This window comes from Marmota flaviventris, chromosome 2, assembly GCF_047511675.1.
Source record: "Marmota flaviventris isolate mMarFla1 chromosome 2, mMarFla1.hap1, whole genome shotgun sequence".
Taxonomy (NCBI): Eukaryota; Metazoa; Chordata; class Mammalia; order Rodentia; family Sciuridae; genus Marmota; species Marmota flaviventris.
Window position 1 is genome coordinate 63,314,809 of NC_092499.1, and position 21,940 is coordinate 63,336,748.

At 47.8% G+C, this 21,940-nt stretch overlaps 1 protein-coding gene across 12 annotated transcripts in view; it reads right to left on the minus strand.

Annotated features, from left to right (window-relative positions):
* Window positions 1-21,940, minus strand: part of Smoc1 (SPARC related modular calcium binding 1) — a 157,033-nt gene that overhangs the window by 3,738 nt on the left and 131,355 nt on the right. For all 12 annotated transcript variants that reach the window (XM_071607925.1, XM_071607924.1, XM_071607922.1 and 9 more), the window contains 4 exons: window positions 14,666-14,858; window positions 14,031-14,113; window positions 11,821-11,926; window positions 2,039-2,283 (listed from right to left, as the gene is read on the minus strand). In XM_071607925.1, the coding sequence (XP_071464026.1) occupies window positions 2,039-2,283; window positions 11,821-11,926; window positions 14,031-14,113; window positions 14,666-14,858 (627 nt within the window). The remainder of the gene's footprint in view (window positions 1-2,038; window positions 2,284-11,820; window positions 11,927-14,030; window positions 14,114-14,665; window positions 14,859-21,940) is intronic.

Sequence of the window (21,940 nt, forward strand, 5' to 3'; positions counted from 1 at the left end):
TTATCATTATTCCCATTTTACAGATGAAGAAACCAAAACACAAAATGGTGGATTAATATACATTTGATAAAAGAGCTAGTCCATGGCAAAGGCAGGATTGGAAACTCTCATGTTGTATTGTGACGTGGAAAATTGGAGTACGGTGGAAACCAGAGAGCCATCTTCACCAGATAGAATGTGCCCAGAGTGAGGATGTCACTCACCCACGTCACAGGCCAGTTGGCCTCAGAACCAGAACCAGAGCCCAGCTATGGAGGAGCAGGTCCCAAGACTGGGCTTCTTGTGGTAACCCATGCCACTTTTGGAGTTTACATTGACAACCGACGAACAAGGAGCTCTTTTGTCTTCTTATGCTAAACTTTCCCTAAGTAATCTCAGCTTTTCCATTTCCCAAAAGTCTGTATCACCCAAATCTATCTTCAGTGCAGACCTTTCCCCTGCTCTACAGACCCACTCAGGCCTTAGGTGCATCCAACAGGATCTGTCCAAACCATACCCTCCTCCTACACCCACTTTCTCTTCCTTCCTTGTTGCCTATCTCAGTGAGCAGTCCCACCCTGTAGGTGCCCACACCAATTGTTGGCCTTGTGTCCACTCAGTCACCAGTCCATCCACTTCTCTTCACCCCCCTGTGTTTTTCATAACGAGGTTCTCCATCACTTCTTGCCCAGACCATGCCACACCTCCTCTTGGGTGACCCTGCCTTTCTCCAATCCATTTCCCATAGTGCAGCCGGAATAAAATTTTAAAGCAAAACTGATTCTATAATTTGTCTGACTGAACCTCTTCAACAGTGCTGTGGTTTAGAAGTGAGGTGTCCCCCAAAAGCTCATGTATGAGATAAGACAAGAAGGTTTAAAGGAGAAATGATTGGGTTATAAGAGTCTTAATACTATCAGTGGATTAATCCCCTGATGGTATTAACTGAGTGGTGGCTGAAGGTGGGTAGGGTGTGGCTGGAGGAGGTGGGTTCCTCGGGGCATGGCTTTGGGTTATATATTTTATATCTGGTGAGTGGAGTCTCTCTCTGCTTCCTTATCATGTGAGCTGCTTCCCTCTACCATACTCTCCTACCATAATGTTCAGCCTCATCTCAAGCCCTGAGGAATGGAGTCAGCCTTCTATGGACTGAGACCTCTGAAACCATGAGACCCCAAATAAATTTTTCCTACTCTAAAGTTGTTCTTGTCAGGTCTTTTAGTCACAGCAGTGAAAAAGCTGACTAAAACAAACATCTTCCCACTGCCCTTATAACATCTTTCATGCTCTCCAAACTACCTTGCCTCTTGTCACCACTCCCTACAGTTGGTATGGTCTAGTGGACTGAGTTCCAGCAAATGAAATATGAGAAGTAATGCATATGTCATTTCCAGGACTATCCCATGAAACTATCACATGCACTGTTCCATGTTTACTATATCTGGTTGACTGGGAATAGAGGTGACCCCCAGGGTGACCTTGGAAGCCACATGATAAAGATGGATACCAGTGACCCCAAGAGTCACTCTCAGCCTGGACTCCAGAGTAATTACATAGAGCAATCCCCACTCTAATCCTTCCCCCTACCACCCCTCCAACACACACACACACACACACACACACACACACACACACCCCACAACTCGGAACCATGCTTCACAACATACAGACAGATGGACACACACACACACACACACACACACACACACACACACAATTTGGAACCATGCTTCTCAAGACAAAACATTTTCTAAGTGAGCCACATGACATGTGGGCGTGCCTACTTGTTACTGCAGCCTGACCCACTCTAATATATTCTCAAAGCACTTACCACAATACACATGAATACTTAATATCTGTCTCCTCAGTAGACTATGTAAGGTTAGGGACCTGATTAGTCTATTCAACCCCTGTATCAATCATCTAGCATGAAGCACAGGATAGTCCCAGTAAACAGCTTTGTTCAATAAATGAATATCTGGAATCTGAAAACCCTTAGGGTCCCTTGTCTGCCTACAGCAAGAACCAGAAGACTAGGAGCCGAGGGGAGAGCACTCACCTTCTTTGCTGACACCCAGGCAACCCTTCAGCTCAGGCAGTGAGATAACCTTGTCCTTGTTCAGGTCACAGTAGTCGGTGAAACGCCGGGCGCATTTCTTGGGCTTGGCTTTCTTCTTCACGTAGCGCTTGAAGGGCTTCATCTCCCGCTTGTTGATGTCATTGCTGCTATTGCTGTCCAGCTGACTGAAGTACCAGTGTACCACTCGCTCCTCCAGGGTATGGCTGGGGTCTGGCTCTGAGAACCTGGACACACCCCACCCGGAGAACACCACTCAGGATCTTGTAGGAACACCAACCCCACCGTAGTTTTCTCCAAGATGGCCAGAAGCCAGGGCGCTTGCTGTGGTTTGAGTGTGCTTTGTCCCCGCCAAAACTCAGGTTGAAATTGGTTACCAATGTAGCTGTGTTGGGGGTTAAAGGTGGGACCTTTAAAACCTGGAAATGGGACCTTAAAAGCTCAAGGGACTGGATTAGTTCTTGTGGGAATGGGTTAGTTCTCCTGAGGGTGGGCTGTTATATGCTTTATAACATGGGCCTGCTTCCATTAAGCTTTCCCCGACGAGTTGAAGTTGTATGAGGCCCTCACTAGAAGCCCAGAAGGTGCTAGCACCATGTTCTCGAACTTCCAGAGCCATGACCTAAATAAATCTGATTCTTTATAAATTACCCAGTCTCAGGTATTATGTTATAGCATCAGATGGGCTGCCAACAATCAGGTAGTAATGGCTCCTCCAAACCAAAGATCTCCCAGGGCTGCTCATTCTAGGGCAGAATCAAGTCATCTTCTCCAGCTTGAGTTTCCAGAATGGACAATTCTTCCCCTAGGAGTCCCCAGGTAATAAGGTCCCCTCAACACATGAATCCACTTCACCCTTTACTACAGCTAGGATTTTCCTTATACGAGATGGATGTTCAAGACAAATTGGCTGGATTGATTCACCCAGCTAGGATACAAATTGTTCTCCTCCTGTTAGAAAAAAATGCTCTTCTCACATAAATTTTCCTGCTCTGATGTATGTGACTATGGGAACTGTTCCTCTGAGTGTCAGGCCAGGTCTGAGAAGGTTCCCAAAGAGGGAGGTATATCCCTAGCCTCAAGCTGCTCACTGTGTCCATGAGGCAGAGCTGAAATATGAAAATAAGCTGCAACAATTCAATGCCAAGTGTCCTGTTCCCATGGTCCATCACAGCTGAGTAGCAAGCTCAACAGGAATTGAGACAAGGAGGCAAGGGGTAGAGACACAAAGACTCTAAAACCGGCGTCTCCCACAGTTGCTGGGGTGAGTCTCTGGTTGGTCAGGAGGTCTGAGACCTCATGTTAACCAGCACTTCCAGGCAATTCTGCTGAGGAATAGGACAGGGTGACCAGGACACCTCCTAGTATCCAAATGCACAGTAGTGACCACATCTTGCACAGCCCATATATCTCTGGTGACCGTGAAGTTACAAGGCCTGTGTCTGTGTGTAACTACATGCAATAGTCTACCCTTCTATTTTGTTTATTTATTCATACCCCCATCTTTTCCCCCAAAAGGAGTCAGGGTGAAAACGAATATTTACAATTTTTAAAGCCAATGATGGATCTATTCCAGAGGGGTTGGCTGGAGTCTCTCACCAGAGGAACAGAAACATACCAGTACCCTGGGTCCCGTTTCCAGAGCTTCACACTGAGTAAATGTAGGCTGTCCTGTGTTCAGATGCCTGAGTAACTTGTCCTTGGAAAGGGGAATAAAGCTAAAGTTGAGAAATCCCTACACTCAAAATACTTAGTGTTCAGGGCACTGGAACACTATGTGATGGAGGGTTCACCGGGATCCCAAACCACAGGATCAGGGACTGCCAGTGCACTCTGAAGCTGTAGATGGTAAGAAAAATGTTCAAGACACTTGTTGATGCTCTCTCCTCTCTGGGGCTTGTCAGTGTTTCCAGAAGGGAAGGGACCATTTCTGATCACTCTCATGTGAATCAGCCAGCAAATCAAAATCACCCCTGCAAGCAAACACACACACACACACACCCCTCCCAAGTGACCTCAAAGTTCAAGGAAAATGAAGTTTCTTTGTGGGAGGGAGCAGCTCGTCATTCCTGGTAGATGCCCATTCCTGATTCCTACTTAGGTGGATTTTATCCTTGGGCAGGTCCTCTTGGGCATCCTGGTCTGATTCCAAGAGATCACAATTAACAATCTGCTGGCAGAACTTCACCTTGACACTGGGCTTGACCCAGGGAGTACCTGGGGAGGTGTGAGGAAGCCATGCAGAGCAGCCACCACCCTTGACTCTTTGGGACTCTACTATGGCTGTCATGGAAACTGGATGCAGGAAGTCTTTGAAGCAGGTATAAAATTATTCAATACAAAACTCAGATTTTTTTTTTTTGCTGCCAACATTTTGGGGTTTTTACTCTTCCTCTAAGTGCCCGCAATATGTACTCTCAAGATGGCCCCTGCAGTCTGCACCATGTGATCAGGCAGAAAATTCTCTGTGGGGATACTCGGGGTGCAGGAATGGAACACCCTACCTGCCTTGGTCTCCCCAGTGCCAAGGAGGATTCAGGCTGTGGAGGGCACTGTGGGACCCCTGAGGAAGGCCCTCTCAGCAGCAGGCAGTCAGGACCTTCCCCCTCAGTCCCTCCTGTCAGGGAGCCATGAGAGCCCAAGGCAACAGCAGCTCTTCCTTTAACCTTTAGGCTCGGCATAGCGTAATGTCTACCTAGAGGCTGGAATAATAAAGCCTCAGTCGCTCAGACGGGAAGGGATGAGGTCATCCCACCCAGAGGCCCTGCCAGGGAAGGCTCGCTCCCTCCAACACATGTTCCTGGGCTCCCGCCTGTCCAATTTTCAGCAACTCCATTGATGGAGTCCCACCCCCACCCCCCACCTTCCTCCAGGCTGTCCTGCAGCAAGAAGCGGTTCTTCTTCCCAACCGCAGCCTCTAAGAGTTTCCTTCCATGCCAGAGTGATCAGCTGGCCCTTCCTGCTTCCTGTCCTGTCCTCTTCCTGGGAGACTATGGTACTGCTCTCCTCCCACCCATCAGGACCTCACATTGTTGAGCAGCCCTGACGGCCCACTGCTGGTCTACACCACCCATCCCATGCTGGGCCCCTGGCTGTGCGGCTAGGCTTAGATAGGCAGGGAGCGCTTCCTCAGGAGAGGCCCTCAGTGGCCCTGCCAAGCCATGACCCCATGGTCTGCCCTACGGGGCCTGAGGGTTCTGTCTCCATCCCCTTCCTTCCCAGCTAGCATGAGGCTCTGCTTCTGAACCCATTTGACCACCAGGCCCCCTCCTCAAATAACAGAGCCCTCAGTCTACCTGTGAGGCTGGGTGGTGTTAGTGTCACACTTGGGAACCCAACACCTAGGTCAGGTCAAAGTCCAAGTGCTTTATACCAAGAACTTCTTAGCTTTGGGTCCATGTGGGGATCATGGGCCCATCTATGAACCTAAACAAAGCTATATATAGGCCTGTTTCTAGAAAAATGCCCCCCCCCACACAGAAGTCTGCAGATTTTAGGGGATCCATGGATTCCCCAATACCCATCCAAAGTCCACAGGCTTTGTAAAGAACCCTCGGTCTAGAGGAATGGAAATTCCAGCCATGGCTCCAGAAGAATATGTAAGCAGGTCTCTTCAGGAGGAAGATGGAAACAAAAGAGAGTACCTGGGAGGGGTTTGGGGGCAACTTCCATATTTCTAACAAAAACATTTAAAAAAAAAAAGAAAACTACTAAAGGCATCTGATTTAGAACTGTGAATCAAGTTCTGGCTTGACAATAGACATAAGTCACAAACAAGGTTGACAGCAGGGTACCTATCATAGTTTTTACAAGCTCCCGCTAAGACTGAAATCTTTCAAGAATCCTGCCTCTGCTAACCTACCAGATTCTGAGATTTTTCCTGGACAAGGGCTGGATAAGGATGGGGTGGAAAGGTCTCCCTAGATTCTCCAGAGTCTTTCAAGTCATTTGTGCTAGAGACTGTCCATCATAGACTCCCCACCATTTATACCCTGACCTCAAAGCCATACCCACTGATCAACCTAGATTTTTCAATTTTCTGGAAGTATCCTTCTAAAACATCTGCAGCGGATACTCGCAGCTTTAGGTTGACACTGGCACTGGGTAAACAGAATGCACAAGTTTCTTTGGCTATGGTGTGGAAAATACACCTAAATGATACCAAATTTCAGATTTGGGAAGACCATGGTTCAGGGCAACACCAGGGTCCACAGCCCCTGGGCTGTTTTAGTGACTCCTAAAAGGGATGGGGTAACTCACTTGAGCCAGGTCCCTCCCTGAATAGCCCCACTGAGCCTTCTCCCACTTACGGGGTGGCAGAAGCTGCACTGTCTCCCACAGCACTTTCAGTTTTGTTTCTGCAGCCTCAGCCCTGCCAGGCCTTGGCTGCAACGCACAACTGAGGAGCCAGCCCCATTTACCACAACCTGCTCTGGCCAAGATCTGGGGCCCAGTTCTGCTGCCCTAAGCAATTTTCGAGAAGGTAAGGCAGAACGGCCAGGAGGCCCAGGCCAAGCCAAGCAGACCAACTGAGCCCCATCTGGAGTTGGGTCCAGGCCCCACCAGCTGTGTGGGTGGGGTTGGGAAATGCCAAGTCAGCCACATTCCAGCCTCTTCCTTGCAGAAGCCATCAACAGGCAGCTGAACTGGGCAGGGAGGATGAAGCCCAATAGAAGCAGTCTCTTCTTAGGGGGCCTCGGAGGGCCAGCAGGCTCTTGCAGCCTGTCTCTGCTCCTCTCCAGGTTGACTATGCCTGGGTCGGGTAGAGCAAGGGTGGGTTCCCCTGCCCCAGGACACTATGCCACCTGGGATCTCAAAAGTCTTCCTGTGGGACTAATAAAGGTTCAAGGGTGCCATGGCAAGGTTGTTTGAAGGAGGGAGCTTTGCCTTCTGGAGTCCTGGTGGGGAGGGGTGGATGGCAGGGGACTCGCTCAGTTATTCAACAAGTGTTCATTGAGGATGGATATCATCCAATGATATCTGTGGGCGCCCCTTCCCATGCACCAGCCACAGAAGTTTCCCCAAACACTCCATTCTACTTGGTCTATTTTTAAATGCGGGTGGCGCTGCTTTTCACCACTGAATCAGGCTAGGAGGCCAGAAAAGCAAGCTGACTCCTCCCTCTCTCCCACTCCCTGTATCCACTGAGTCTTGAATGTTCTCGATTTCGTTGCAAAAGCTTTAGTTAGTCATGCCTTTCCCCCCCACAGTCCTGCCCTCATAACTCTCTGCTGACAACTGCTATAACCTTCTCTTCTAAATCCTGCTTGCAAAGCACCGCTAGGATGATTATTCAAAAATGCCCATCTATTTCCATGGTCCCTGGCATGACTCACATAGCCCAGCACAACTAGGGCTCTGCCCAACTCTGCAGCCTCATCTCCTGCCCGTCCACACGCTGCCTCCCAAATAACCATGCTGCTTCTTACAATTCCATGTATCCCCTGTCATTCATCTCTTGCTACACATATGGTCCCCTCTTCTGCGATATCCTTACCCCTGGTCCATCCAGGCAAGAACGTTTCCCACTTAGAAGTGAGAATGTGGCTCAAATGCCACTTCCTATGTCTAACCAAAATCACCATGACAGGTGGTAGCTGGGGAACAAGATGTTCGTTTTTCTACACTGCCCCAGTATCTTCCTGTCACTTCTTCCCACTGTCTTCATCTGGGACTGTTTCCTGCTGGCCTCAGCTGGTGTCCAGTTTTAACTGCCAGACCCTGAGAAGATGCAGGAGGGACTAGATGTGGTTTCTTTAACCCCATGATTCCAACCCCAGCTCTGCCTAAATTCCAAACCCAAGGCCAAAACCCAGAAAGCCTATATTTCCTAATCTCTTAATCAGCCCTGTTCCAGATGTGCGTCTCAATCTCTACCTATCCCATGCTTCTCTCCTCCAGCAGAGGAGTGACTGACCAAGGTCTGTCTATATAATGCCCAAGTCCCTCAGACCCAGGCAGGTGCTATAGAGCCCTGGTTACAAAGCAGGCCCACAGAGAACTGGACAGCTGCATCTAGTCTTACATTTCATCTTGCAGTAGTTGGTGGACCCTCAAGGATCCGTCCCTCCATCTGTCTTTCCAGCTGTTCATTCATTGACACATATTACTGAGCACCTACGAGCACTAGGCACTATTCTAAGTGCTAGGAATAGAGTTGGGGGAAAAACAGCAAACACTCCTCTTGTAGAACTGCAGTTCTCATTGGGTGGCATGAGAGCCAGCCAAAAAAAAAAAAAAAAAAAAAAAATCAGATAATGATAAACACCAGGCTGAGAGTGCCAAAGGGGTGCAGGGACAGAGGATGAGTGGACAGCTCCTTTGGACGGGGCAGTCTCTCAGAAGGTGATGTTTAAATGGATACACAGGGGCCAGTCATGGGAAGAAGGACGATCCCACTCTAGACCGAAGGTCTGCTTGACCTGCCAAAGGAAGTGAGGAGGCTAAAACCTAGTGGTAGGAGGGAAGTAGTCCTGGAGGTGGGCCAGAGGCAGCCAGACCATCCTGCAGGGCCAGTTCAGGTCAGAGTTAGGGCTTATGGTATATGTAATGGGAAGTTCTGGGAGCGCTCTAAACCCAGAAACCTGTCACCCCTGGCCACCTACCTCCCTATACAACTGCTTCTCCCTGCCTTCCTTGATTTCTAAACTACTTCTTGGTCCTTCTTATTTGTCTGTTGATTAAAAGTCCAGCCTCAAGGTAACACAACTAGCAAAAGCAGTTCAAACCTTTTTCATGCCTATCGAAACCAAGCATAGTTAAGCTGACATGAGCTTCAAATGAAAAATGTGTTTGGGAAAGTTTTTTTTTTTTTTTTAAACTTTTCCCAACTCTAAATTACACTTGAAAGTGGAGATAATAAAAAAAAGAAAAAGAAGAATCCTGTCTCTAAGGATCCACTGGTATTAAAACATTATATGTTTCAGTTTTCATTATCTTTAAAAATCCCTTTTACCTGTGATTTGAGGGTAAGACACCAATTCCCATTTTCCCTGTATTCCCTTTCCTGTGACTAAGACCATCAGTGCCCAAGGGCTGTGGCTTCTGGGGAGGCCAATGGGGCAGAGCTTGAAGTCTTGTCTTAAAGCAGACCTGCTGGACAGTACCCCAGGCTGCTGGTCAGAGCAGAGCCAGCAGAGAACTATGGGCGGGACCACCCAGACCTGGGGGAGTTTAAGCTCATGACTGCCCTTTCTTTTTTTCTTCTCTCTTCTAATGAACATAAATATAATAGCCCCCTTATGTACAGGGGATACATCCCAAGCACCACAGGGGACCCCTGAAACCACAGATAGTAAGGAGTCCTAGACTAGGTTTTCTTTTTTTTAAAACATACACATCCTCAATAAAGTCTAATTTATATATTAGGCACAGTAAGAGATTAGCAATAACTAAAAATAAAATAGAACATGCATAACAGTATACTGTGAGAAAAGTTATTTAAAACTTATGAATAGTCTATCGCTGGAACTTCCCATTTAATATTCACGTTGGAGCTGGTAATTGAAAACCTAGAAAGTGAAACCACAGATAAGAGAGGCTACTATATCTCTCGCTTGTTTTTGCGTGAAACAACAAGTGTATTTCCATACTTTAAACAGAAAACCTAAAGGCAGACAATACAGCCTTTTCAAAACTCACCACCTTCTTGGCAATCAGGGTGCATCCTCTGAGTCTTAGATACTGAATTACTGAGCATGGGCGGCCTCGGGGAAGCTCCCATCTGTGGGCCTGTCAGATGCTGTCTCCATGTTCTCAGATTCTGCTGTTCTCCTCCTAAGGGAGGCCTGGCCCACATCCCCAGGGTGAGTGGAGACAAAGCCACAGCCAGAGACCAGCTCAGAGCTCACAGGAGCACGGGGTGCCCCACAAGCACTTCCCAAGAGTGACAACCTGTGCCTTTGCTTGTTCCCACCTCCACTTTCCTCTTTATTTTTAAATTTTATTTTATCATAGAACACTTACCATAAGATCTGTCCTCTTAACAAAAATTTAAGTGCATAACTCAGTTCTGTTAACTAGAAGGACGATGCTATAAAGCGTATTCCTAGAATTAATTCATCTTGCTTGGCTGAAACTTGATACCCTTTGATTAAAATCTCCCCATTTCTCTCTCCCCATGGCCCTTGGCAAATACCATTCTACTCTTCTGACTCTGCAGGACTATTTCAGATGGCTCCTGTGAATGGACTGCTTCTGTGACTTGCTTATTTCCCTTCGCATAATTTCCTCAATGTAACAGGATTTTTTTTAAAGACTAATTAATAGTCCAATCTATGCACACACCACGTTTTGTTTATCTGTTTGCCTCTGGGCGGCATTAGCTTATTTGTGGCCATCATTTTGATGTGTCATAAAATTGGGTATTCAGGCTGCCATCGGCTCCTTCAGGAGGCGGAACCATTGATGGCTATGCATGCAGTCCTCGATCCGTATTCTAAATACATCCCAAATATCCCTGCTCATCATCACTTCCATACATGCCCATTCCACAGGGCCCAAGGGCCTAGGCCTGTCCTCTAGTGTCACTCCTTACTATCCTAGCAGCTCCACTTCTGAGAAGAAGCTGGGAACCAGCTCCCATCCTTGATGGACCATGTAAGCTCAGAAGCAGGCTGCCAAGCCCATGGTACCTCTTCTGCTATTGTAAGGAGGCTCAACACCTCGGTTCTCCCTTCCTTTGCTACCCTCTGGCCCCTACTATGCCTCCTGCTCTGGCTGCATAACTGGAAGTTTTACTTTGCATGTCTCACAGGTCCTTTGAAATCTGGTTTCTTTCTTCATCTTCCATCTTACCCTGGTCACTCTTTCCTCCTCCTCCTCCTCCACCACCACCACCACCTGGGGCCAGCCATAATGAACATATACTTTACTGGAGTTACAATATTCTTTTCCTCCTTCCTAGAATGGCTTTCTCCCTCCTTTGACTGGCTAAGTCCTACCTGTCCTTCAAAAACAGTTCAGTGATCACCTCCTCCAGGAAGCCTGCTCTGACTCCTTCACGCTGAGTTACACAACCCTTCTCCATGTAGCACTTACCACATGGTTTGTAAGCCTCTGTCTATGGTCGAGTATCCCTACCAGGCTGCATTCTTTGAGGGCAGGGACCTGCCTCCATATTCCTGGAGACTTAGTCCCTAGCCCAAGGTTTACCATGTCATCTGTGCTCAAAAGGCCTTCAGTAAAAGCATGGATGTGTGTTCCGGTCTACTGACTCCGTGGACCCCTGGGAGCTCCAGGGCTGCTGGTTAACTAGGCCTCCCGTCAGCACTGCCACAGCTACCATATTACCTCCTGGACCAAGTGGGATGTGGCTATGGGAGTAGCCAGTTCCACTGCCCAGATTTCCCTGGAATGCAATGGATCCTGCCTTCTCGGAGAAAAACAAGGTCACAAAGTACTTTGTGCTCCTTCTCTGCCCTCCTGGAGCTCCCTGTTCTCATCAGGAGTCCAGCACTCTTCTTGTCATTTAAGACTCTCTCTCCTTTGCTTCCCCTTCCGAGATTAAATAGCTAGAAGTTTCCAGACAACCCTGTAAACTAGGCAACTAAAAGCAAGAGACACACAGCTCAAAATAGGGATGATTGAAGGGCAGGGAGATTTGGGGAAGAAAGTGGAAAAGTCAGGGACATATGGTTTCAGGAAGAAGATAGGTTTCCAATCCCTTCTCTGCCCATCTTCCCGCCCTTCCAGCCTCCCACGGCATCTGGAGAGTCCTAGGCCCCACACTCCCTATTGGGCCTGAGTCCTGCTCACATTCTCACCTCCCACCTCCAGTGGGTGCTGCTGAGTTAATGGCCTGAACCATGTCGGTGGTGAGGGCATCCAGGAGGCTGGTGATAAATTCCATTTTCTTCCCTTCTGGACAACCTAAAAGATAAAGTGAGATCTGAAGGCAGATGCCAGGTAAGTAATCAAGTAAACAGCTTTCCCCACTACCATCCTTTCCCAAACTTTGTAAAGTCCTTATTGTCCAGCCAAATCCACTTTGGGGATGTGTTTACTGCTCGGCTGATTTTCATAAACCTCCATCATTTACTCACAGTCCACAGGGACAATAATGCTTTCAATGATCACTCCATCACTGAGCACCAACCCAGGCACTGTGTTAAATTCTAGGGAGACAAAGCAAAGGATCCTCATGCTCATGGAACTCACAAAATACTGAGCTAATATAGTCAAGCCAATGGCCAGGCAGTCATTCCTAAAATAGTAAAAACGCTGCTCCAGGGGGTAAGGACCAGATGCTGTGGGAGCAGGAGGAGGAGAGAGAAGCCCTATGGGTCCTAGTTGACTTAAGTCCACCAATTGTTTTATCTATCCAAGAACCTCCTCCTTTTTCTCACTTTCCCCCTCAACCAGCTGAGATTCTATCATAGACTCACCTTGTCAATACTCCCCTCGTATTCCTGCCAAACCCCAGTGCAGGTGGGGTATGCTCCCAGGTATGGCTGGGCCATATCAACACCCACTAGCAGGGTACTACTGGGGAAAACACCATCATGCAACTGCAGAGGTGGGAGTCCCTATAAGTGTTCAACAGCACCCAGTGGGCCCTCCACATAGCCACAGCCCCTCTCTCTGCAGCAAATACTTCCTCTCTCCAAACCCGCCAGGTCTTGGGTTAACTGCTACTTCTCAGAGCATCTGAGCTCCCCCTGACATTCTCATAGCATCTTGTTCTTTTCCTGCATGATTACTACCGATGCATGCCGTCCTTCAGCTGTACGTGATCTGTCTCCTCCATTCTCTAAGCCTCCTGTCAATTTTGAACACTAGATTATATCTGGTGCCTGGCACAAAGTAGAATCCCAATTCTCATATGTTGAGGGAATGGCCAGGAGGCATCTCGGCCTCCATGACTCCACTTTGGTGACAAAATGATTTCTATAAACTTCATGTGGGAAGCTCCTGACTTTCAGGACTTTTCTGCTTTCAGTTCTTACTCTGGAGTCCCAATGGGTCAGGGGAAGGTGGCCCCAGTTCCACCAGCACCAATATGCCTTTGTGCTAAGTAAAAACTATGGGATTCCAAAGCCCAGATCTTTGCAATCTTAATGTAACTCACAATCAAAATTTACTATAAATAAGCAGAAACCCAGGACAGCAGCCCCTTCAGGGTCCTGAGCCACTGCCTATCTTTCACCCACCACAACCTCCCCACCATAGCCATCCTGCGTCCCCAGGGATCATCATGAAAGCACATTGCAAGGTAGGTGACAGGTGCTGTCCAGACCGCTCTAGAGAGCCCCTCCCTATAAGCCATCTTCTCTTCAAGGCCCTGGGAAAAAATAGTTCACAGCCTGTAAAACATTGCCCCCAGTCACACTGGGATATAGAAAAGACTGTGGAATCCCAGGGATAGGATTTTAACTCAAGAGCCACATTTTAAAGACACAGGAGCAAGAGCAAGGAGAAAAAGCAATGTATTCAAGGCACAGGACTAATTAGAGACCGATCCCAGACTGGGGTGAGATTCCATAGCTCCTGGCTCCTGGCTCTGTGCCCCAGCAATGTACCAGATGAGCATCTCCTGTGCTGCAGAACAGAGGGGGAAACAGAGGAGGAGCTGCGTGTGCATGCTGAGGGGTGGAAGAACAGAAAAGAGAGCCAGGCACAGGGGTGCACACCTATAAACCCAGTGATTGGGCAGCTGAAGAAGGAAAATTGCAAGTTCACTGCCTGCCTCAGCAACTTAGTGAGGTGCTAGGTAACTTAGCGAGACCCTGTCTCAAAATAAAAAAACAGAAAGGGCTGGGGATGTGGCTCAGTAGTTAAGCACCCCTGGAAGGAAGAAAAGGAAGGAAGGAAGGAAGGGAGGGAGGGAGGGAGGGGCGGGGAGGGGAAGGGAGGGGAGGGGAGGGGAGGGGGAGGGGAGGGGAGGGGAGGGGGAGGGGAGGGGAGGGGAGGAGGAGGGGAGGGAAAAGAAAAGAAAGGAAAGAGGCCAAGGTGCCAGCAGGGCAGCACTTCCTACCTGGCAACTCCCTGTCCTTGAAGGGGTCGTCCATCTTTGCGCTCTTGGCTCTGGCGTCACTCTCACAGTTGGGCATCACATAGCTGGGAAGGGAGAGAGGCGGGAGGTTTGGAGAGGTTGGCAACAGAGAATACTTCAGCCACTACTGCCCAGCAAAGATCTGTGTTGTCACCAAGCCTAGAGCCCTCAGGGTTGGCAGCAAAATGTCTCCTGCACTGTCTAGCCCCTACAAGGCCATCCAGCATAAATGTTCCCACTGACACATTTCAGATAAGTCTTTTTAGCCACTCAAGCATAATAACAGGGCCACCCTAGATCTGCACACAGGATCTTTTTTGATCCATAGAACCTGTTAACTCTGACAACATACTGATCTCATCAGGCAACTGAGACCACATAGGTTAATACTCTTCCAAGTTCCACAGATAGAAAGAGTCAGCTTTGTGACCAGAATCTAGGTCCTAGGATCTTTCTAACGGAATCTCATCTGCTCATGAATAGAAAAGCGGGTCTCCTAGTGACCTGACTCCCACCTAACTAGGGCAGTCAAGCTGAGAAATGCTAACAGAACCGGAAGCTGGTCCTCTTATCCCAGGACCCAATTCAGGTGCAACACAGGCCGTGGGCAGGCTTACCGTGTGGAGGTCCCAGGCAGCGGGCGCCCCGTGTCCACCAGCACACACCAGCAGTAACCAGTGGACTGGTGGCACTGCACTGGCTTATAGAGCCCCCCAGGGGCACATTCAGGGATGACAATGCCCTCACGGGGATTCTGCCGGGCCTCTTCCAGGGCGCTCTGTCTCTCCTGGTCACATGAGTGGACTTTCTCTGTAAGAGAAGAAGCAGCCTCTGTGACTATAACTTCTGTGCCTGGCATCCAAAGTCAAGAGCAATGACCAGGCCTGGCCCCAAGGAACAGATGGTCCAGATACTGAAGCATCACAGACAGCTATGCCTCCCATGCCAGCCTGTGGTGATGGGCTGGGAAGCCCAGAACAGCCCTGTGGTCATCTCCACTGCCAGGGTTCATCAGCATTCCCACCAAACGCCGTCTGCTGCAGCTCCGAGCCAGCCATGGACTCCAGGCTGCTCCTTCTCAGAGCAGCAGTTTGCCCTGGGGCTGGAATTTCCTCACTGTTTTCAGAGTGGTTCCTGCTGATGTACTGTCTACTGGCCCCAGGAGAGGCAGGGGCAGGAGCCAGGCTGCCCTGCGAGCCGATGCAGGGATGTCATGTGTAGGTAGACGCCAAGCCCAGACACAGCAGGACAGAGCACGAGCCACCAGCCTCATGCAAAATGATGCTCACCACCCAAGAAGAAGAGACACAAGAGCCAAGTTCAGCTCCTTCCCATCCTCCAAAAGGCTGGACAAAGTAGGCTTGCATTGATTACTCAATACTGCTTCTGTCCAGTGGGAGAGAAAACAGGCCTGGCAGGAAGGTGTCTGTGCTCAGCGGTATCAGGAACAAGTCAACATGTCTGAACATCCAAACTGGGTTTCCCTCAAGTCAGGCCCAGGCAGAGACAGTGTAAGTTCCCTGTATCAGGAACAGAGCCTCCCACCTGCACGGCCCTTACCTGAAAATTCTACCCCGTCCACAAGCCTGGCTTCCCTTGGTGTTTTGGGGGTTTACTTTTGTTTCTGTTTTAATTTTTAAAAATAAATAGTGTTGGGTTTCTTTCCTTATTATAAAGAAAACTTTAAAAAGAAAAAAAATTAAACAATCCCATAACCTCATGAAAGTTAACTCCCCACCTTCCTTAGATCTTCTGTTGTGTACACAAATATAAGCAAATTCAGACGCACAACACACACATCTACATTTTTTTTTAACAAACGGGGATTGCATTATTAACTTGTACTAAAACCTAATTTTTCTCATTTACCTATTTATTTCCTGATTTTATGATTACTTTTTTTCATGATTCTATCTTTCCTCTTGAAGAAGTTGATAGAAACATAGTCTTGGGCATCCCTTGTCATTTTTGTATGCTTACAAAATGCCATTCTTAGAGCAGGAACTTGGCATCAGGAACCTAGAGAGCCATGTCACTCACTAAACACAGAGCAAATGATCAAAATAACAGAGATGTTACCCCAAAGAAGCCAAAGCCCTCAAAATAATGGTTTCATTGATGACAAAATAATGGTTCCATTGAAGCACGAATACATTACAGGTGTACAAGAGACACAAAACTCAACACTAACTTAAAGACCGGGCGCAGTGGCACATACCTGTGATCCCACTACTCAGGAGGCTGAGGCAGGAGGATCACAAGTTAAAGCCAGCCTCAGCAAACTCCATGAGACCCTGTCTCTAAATAAAATACAAAATAGGGCTGGGGACGTGGCTCAGTGGTTGAGTGCCCCTGAGTTCAATGCCTGGTACCCCACCCACCATCGCCAAGCAAGGAAGTTAGGTGATGGGAAACTGTCCTCTGTCTCACTGGCAGGGAATATGCTGATGAGTAACAATAGTCTAGTAATTCTCTCTGCAGGTAAGGGGAATATTTCCTTGGGGCCTAAAAATATCTGATGGAAAAGAGGCAGGGATGGAGATTATATTTTATATAGAGAGAGTCTATTCACTATAGGAATGTAATTTTTAACTTGGAAAGTGAAAAAATAACTATTGTTTCCATAATGCAAACTCAGCAAAGCTAAAGAGACTCTCCTTGGCAGGACAAGGTATAGGTTAAAGCAACTGATGAACATCAGACTAGGGATTCTGCCCCAGTCATAACCACCACCAGAGCAGCACCTGGAGGCAGCGTAGGAAAGAGACCAAAGCAGAGTGGGGAAAGGGGGCCTGGGGAAACCTGGCACATGGACCCGGCACTCTGACTTCAGCCTCTGGCTGGGAAGGCATCCGGGCAACTTCACAAGAGGTTTGCAATAGCTCCCTCCACCCCAATGTGGTAGCCTTACTTTCCTGCCTCATATTTCATGCCATGAAAGAGGCAACAGTGAAGCACAGGCAGAGGAAAACAGCTTTTTGCTGGCACCACGTTCCTACAACAACCTCTGACAGAGGCTTTAAATTAAGGCCCTCCAGGCCAACCATCTGAGCCATAAATCAGACACAGGGAGACCCCGGGAGAGGAGGAGGGAACTCCCTCCCCCACCGCTGCGGGGACAGCATGAGTAATGAACCTGACTTCACACCACTGGGGGTCCTGGAGCCTGTGGCAATGTGGGCAGGGGCCAGGTAGGAAGAGGTGCCACCAGTGGTGTGGGCCCTGTGGATGGATTTCTGGAGGTCTTTGAAGGCTGTTCAGAAATGTATATAGTCAGCTTCTGGAAAGTTCTACAGAAAATAAAATCATAAATGATAAAACTCAGTAATCTAGAAAAATGGAGAGTAGCATGGAATTAAGGAGAAGACTAAACACAGGGCTTATTACTTTATTATCCTGTTACTCATCATTTATTTGTTTATTTATTACAGTCCCTGCATGTCCAGGTGCCCTCTTAGAAGAAGACAAGGGTGGTTCATCATAATAGCCCCAACCATTTGTGAAGAGTATGCCATGTGTCTTCCATAAAGAAAAACTCCCCTTTAAAGTCACCTTTACAACGAATAACATTAAAAGCTAATATTCACTGAGTAAAATGTGCCAGGCAATAGGCTAAAGGTTTTACTTCCTAATCTCTTGGCCCGCCTGAGGTGGGGACTATATTATGATGCCCACTTGGGAAACAAGGAAGATGAATTTTAGAGATCATGCATTTTCCCAAATTCATTCTGCAGGAGAGAAAAAGCAGCGTGCTGGGAATCCAGTCAAGGAGGACAGTGAAGCCCACCTTGCTAACCTCGAGGTGGCATTGCCTCTAACCACTTGCCATAGGAAGAAAATACATTCATTTTCACAGTGAGCTTTCCCAGGTCAGTACTTTTCAGATTACCTCAATTATGCTGCATTCTTCTGAATTGACCATATCTTCTCAACTTAAGCACACTACAAATCTTGTACCTGAGTATTTTTCTCTATGCCTCCGAAGTAGAAAATTTAAAACCCAATTGGTAACTTGCCGGCCAGTACAGAACTATAAAATGAAAACCAGCAGCTAACATTTACCATGAGCCAGACTTGATACTGGGCGCTCTGCTTCTATTAATCCATGTCACGCTCCTCCGCTGAGGGAAAGATGCAGGAATTTGATCAAGACCACACAACTAGGAGGTGGCAGAATGGGGACTCCAGTTTGGCTACATCCTTCACCTCTTGCAATGACATCGTTCATAGCCATAGGCTAATCTGATGTTTAATCTAACCTACATTTTTCTTTTACTCAGTATATGTAGTAGATTGTTACAAAACAGTCTTCAGTGACTGTACCTCCCCCTCTCCATGCCTGTTATGATTCAGACAGAGGTGTCCCCAAAATCTCATGTGTGCAACAATGAAAGAAAAATTTGGTGAAATGATTGGGTTATGAGAGCTTTAACCTACTCAGTGCATTAATCCACTGATAGGGATTAACTGGGTGGTACCTGCAGGCAGGTGGGGAGTAGCCAGAGAAGGTAGGTCAATGGGGACGTGCCTTTGGGGTTTATATTTTGTCCCTGGTGAGCACAGCTCTCTCTGCTTCCCTATTGCCTTCCTCCATGAAATGCTGCCTCACGTAGGGTCCAGAGCTATGGAGTTTGCTGTTTGTGAACTGAGAACTCTGAAACTGCAAGTACCAAATAAACCTTTCCTCCCCGGGTCTTTTGGTCACAGTGATGAAAACAACCAAAGCGGTGCCTTTTTATAGACCCATTTATACGGACCATGACTGGCTTTGGCCAGGAATGTCACAGTGATGAAGAGAGACCTTCAGAGGATTTGCAGCTTCCCCTGTCACTTCTTTGGAAGCTGCCCTGAGGCCACCATGTAAGGAAACTGGTCTAGCCTCCTGGAGAAGAGAGGACACAGACAAGAGAAGCAGTTTAACCATAGCCAGCACCAACTGCCTGACATGTGAGAGGCCATCAGGGATGTTTTGCTCTGCTGACCCTCCACCTGGATGAGACTGCGAGGGAATTTAAGTAAAACCAGTTAAAGAACCACTGGGCCAACCCATAGACACATTAGCAAAAATAAATTATCCTATGGTAAGTCAATAAATTTGGAGGTGATCGATTACATAGTAATAGACAACCGAAACATCTAGACCTGCTCAATTCTTGATCAATTTATTACATAAGTACTTTTGCAGACCCTGAAAGTCCTTCCATCAACCAACCAATCAATCATCAAATTATTCCTGCAGTGCTTCTCCATCCAAATGCTAATAAGCAAGTAACAAGGGGTAGAGGATCATTCCGGATCCAAGAAGCCAGAAGCCAGCCCATCCTGGGGCCACTGTTACCTTCTGCCCTTCTCTGTTACCTCCCAAATGAATCTTAAAAAATTCACAACTATTAGTTTTCCTAAAGGTCATGTTCCAGAATGCAAGACAGGGTCTCTTCACCACCATCTATTCAAAGAGGGCAGAGTCTCCCAAAGCAGGCACCCACTGTTCTCAAGCACTCTGTCTCTGCTTAGGAAAGTTCAGGGAAGGACGACAAGATGAGAAGGTCTGCCCAGTCACTATGGGAATGGGCCAGGACCTTCTGCACACACTCGGAAGACATAATAAACAGCAGGGAAGAGGAACCGGGGCTGGCCAGGGGGCATGGGAATCCATGACACATACACCTACACACTCACACAGGCCTACCCTTTATAATCTCATCCCTGGGATGGTGCAGAGAAAAAGTGAGAGCCTGGTCACTCCCTGCATGACAGCGAGTGACTAAAGCCTCACTCACCAACTTGGGCTGCTAAAGAAGACACAGAACAGAGAAACACCCTGTGAAGAAACGCAGCCAAGTCCAGCCCCTCCTCCAGCACTCTGAAGCAGGCCCAGGAGTGGACAGAGCAGGAGACGGGGAGGAAAGGCCAGGTCGAACCAGGTGGTAAGCCCTGTCTGAAGGCCCAGGGCCCGACCCTTAGGTGTCCCGCCAAGAAGGGATAAGCAGGGAGAAGAGCTCTGTGTGTGGGCCCACGCCTCTCAGTTACCATGGTAATTAGGAGTGAAGGAGGACACAGAGAACCTAAATCCTCAGCTAAGCCCCAATCTTGATTTTAGCCCAGAGTTTATCCTTTTCTCTTGGGAACCTTTTCTCTTTCATCATCTTTTTTTCTTCATTACTTTTTTTCTTTTAAAGCAAAAATGGCCAACAAATGTAAATATTATAAGATATATGAGTTTCAGCCTTTTGGGCTGGGTCTTCTTTCCAGTTGCTGCCTTCCGGAGGAGGACATGCTAAAAGAAGGTACAGAGAAAATCCTGAAATCCTGGGTAATCCAACACCCAAGCACCCTCAAGGTACAGTCAGCAGTGATAGGTGAGCCAGCCACATTGTGAACTCTTTAACAAATGAAAATGGGAGACATGGGTGGTGAGAGAAGGCAACGGTGAGACCCTTGTCACTCAAGGTTCTCCAGAGAAAGAAATCCAGTGGAGAGAGAGAGAGAAAGAAATTTTAAGGAGTTGGCTGCAGGGACTGACAAGCAGGTCAATAGGCTGGAAATTTAGGTAAGAGTGATGGACAGTCTTGAGTACAAAAGCAAAAGGTCAAGTCCACAGGTTGGACACTCAGGCAGCACTTCTATGTTAGCCTTGAGAGAAAATCCCTTTTTTCTTTGAAAAACCTCAGACTTTGCTCTTCAAACTGAGCCAGGTGTGATGGTGCATGTCTATAATCCCAGCAACTTGGGGGGCTGAGGCAGGACGATTGCAAGTTTGAGGCCAGCCTCAGCAATTTTCGAGGCCTTGCCTCAAAATAAAAAACAAAAAGGGCTTGGGATGCAGCTCAGTGGTTGCCTGCCTGCCCTCCCCACGCCCCTAAATCCACACCCTAAAAAACACTTTCAAAACTGATTGGATAAGGCCCACCCACATCATGGAGTGTAATTTAATTAAAGTCAACTGACTATAAATGTTCACTATATCTACAAAATATCTCTGCAGCAACATCTAGTCAGTGTTGTTGTTGTTTTTTAATAGAGAGAGAGAGAGAGAGAGAGAGAGAGAGAATTTTTTAATATTTATTTTTTAGTTTTCGGCAGACACAACATCTTTGTTTGTATGTGGTGCTGAGGATCGAACCCGGGCCGCATGCATGCCAGGGGAGTGCGCTACCACTTGAGCCACATCCCCAGCCCCTAGACAGTGTTTGACCAGTTGCCCAGCCAAGTGGACATAAGAACAAGACATCAAGGTCCACAGGAAAGATGAGTGTGAGGAAAAAGGCCAAATCTTACATAGAACCATACACAGAAGAACTGAGGAGTTCCAGACCTCCAAGACCTGGGCTGGGAAGACACCTGGATCAAGGATTCTGTCCACCCAGAGAAAGAGCCAGGGGCTCTGCTCTAGGAGGGTCTGTTGGAATGGCAGCTATTCAAGTCATCCTGACATAGTTGCTTACACCACAGAAAAGGCGGTGGAAAGCTGACACTGAACTGAGAAAGAAGGACCTAAAGAAAGATTAGGGCTCAAGCGGAGGATCCTGAGAAGGTCTGGGGCCAGGCTGTGCGTGGGTGTGGCCTTGTGCTGGTGCCCTGAAGGGGCCAGAAAAGTTCCATTAAAGATCAGGCAGAAAGACCTAGCCATAATAGCTTAACCTACCCTCACCCAAGGCCTTTCTCCATTCCTGAAGCTTGCCCTGAGAGTCTCATCCTGGCAGAAGGTATTATGGTTTAGATGTGAGGTGTCCCCCCAAACCTCCCGTGTGAGGCAATGCAAGGAGGTTCAGAGAAAAAATGACTGGGCTGTGGGAGTCTTAATCCAATCACTGATTTAATCCTCTGATAGGGATTAACTGAGTGGTAATGAAGTGATAGGGTGTGGCTGGAGGAGGTGGAGAGTGGGGTGT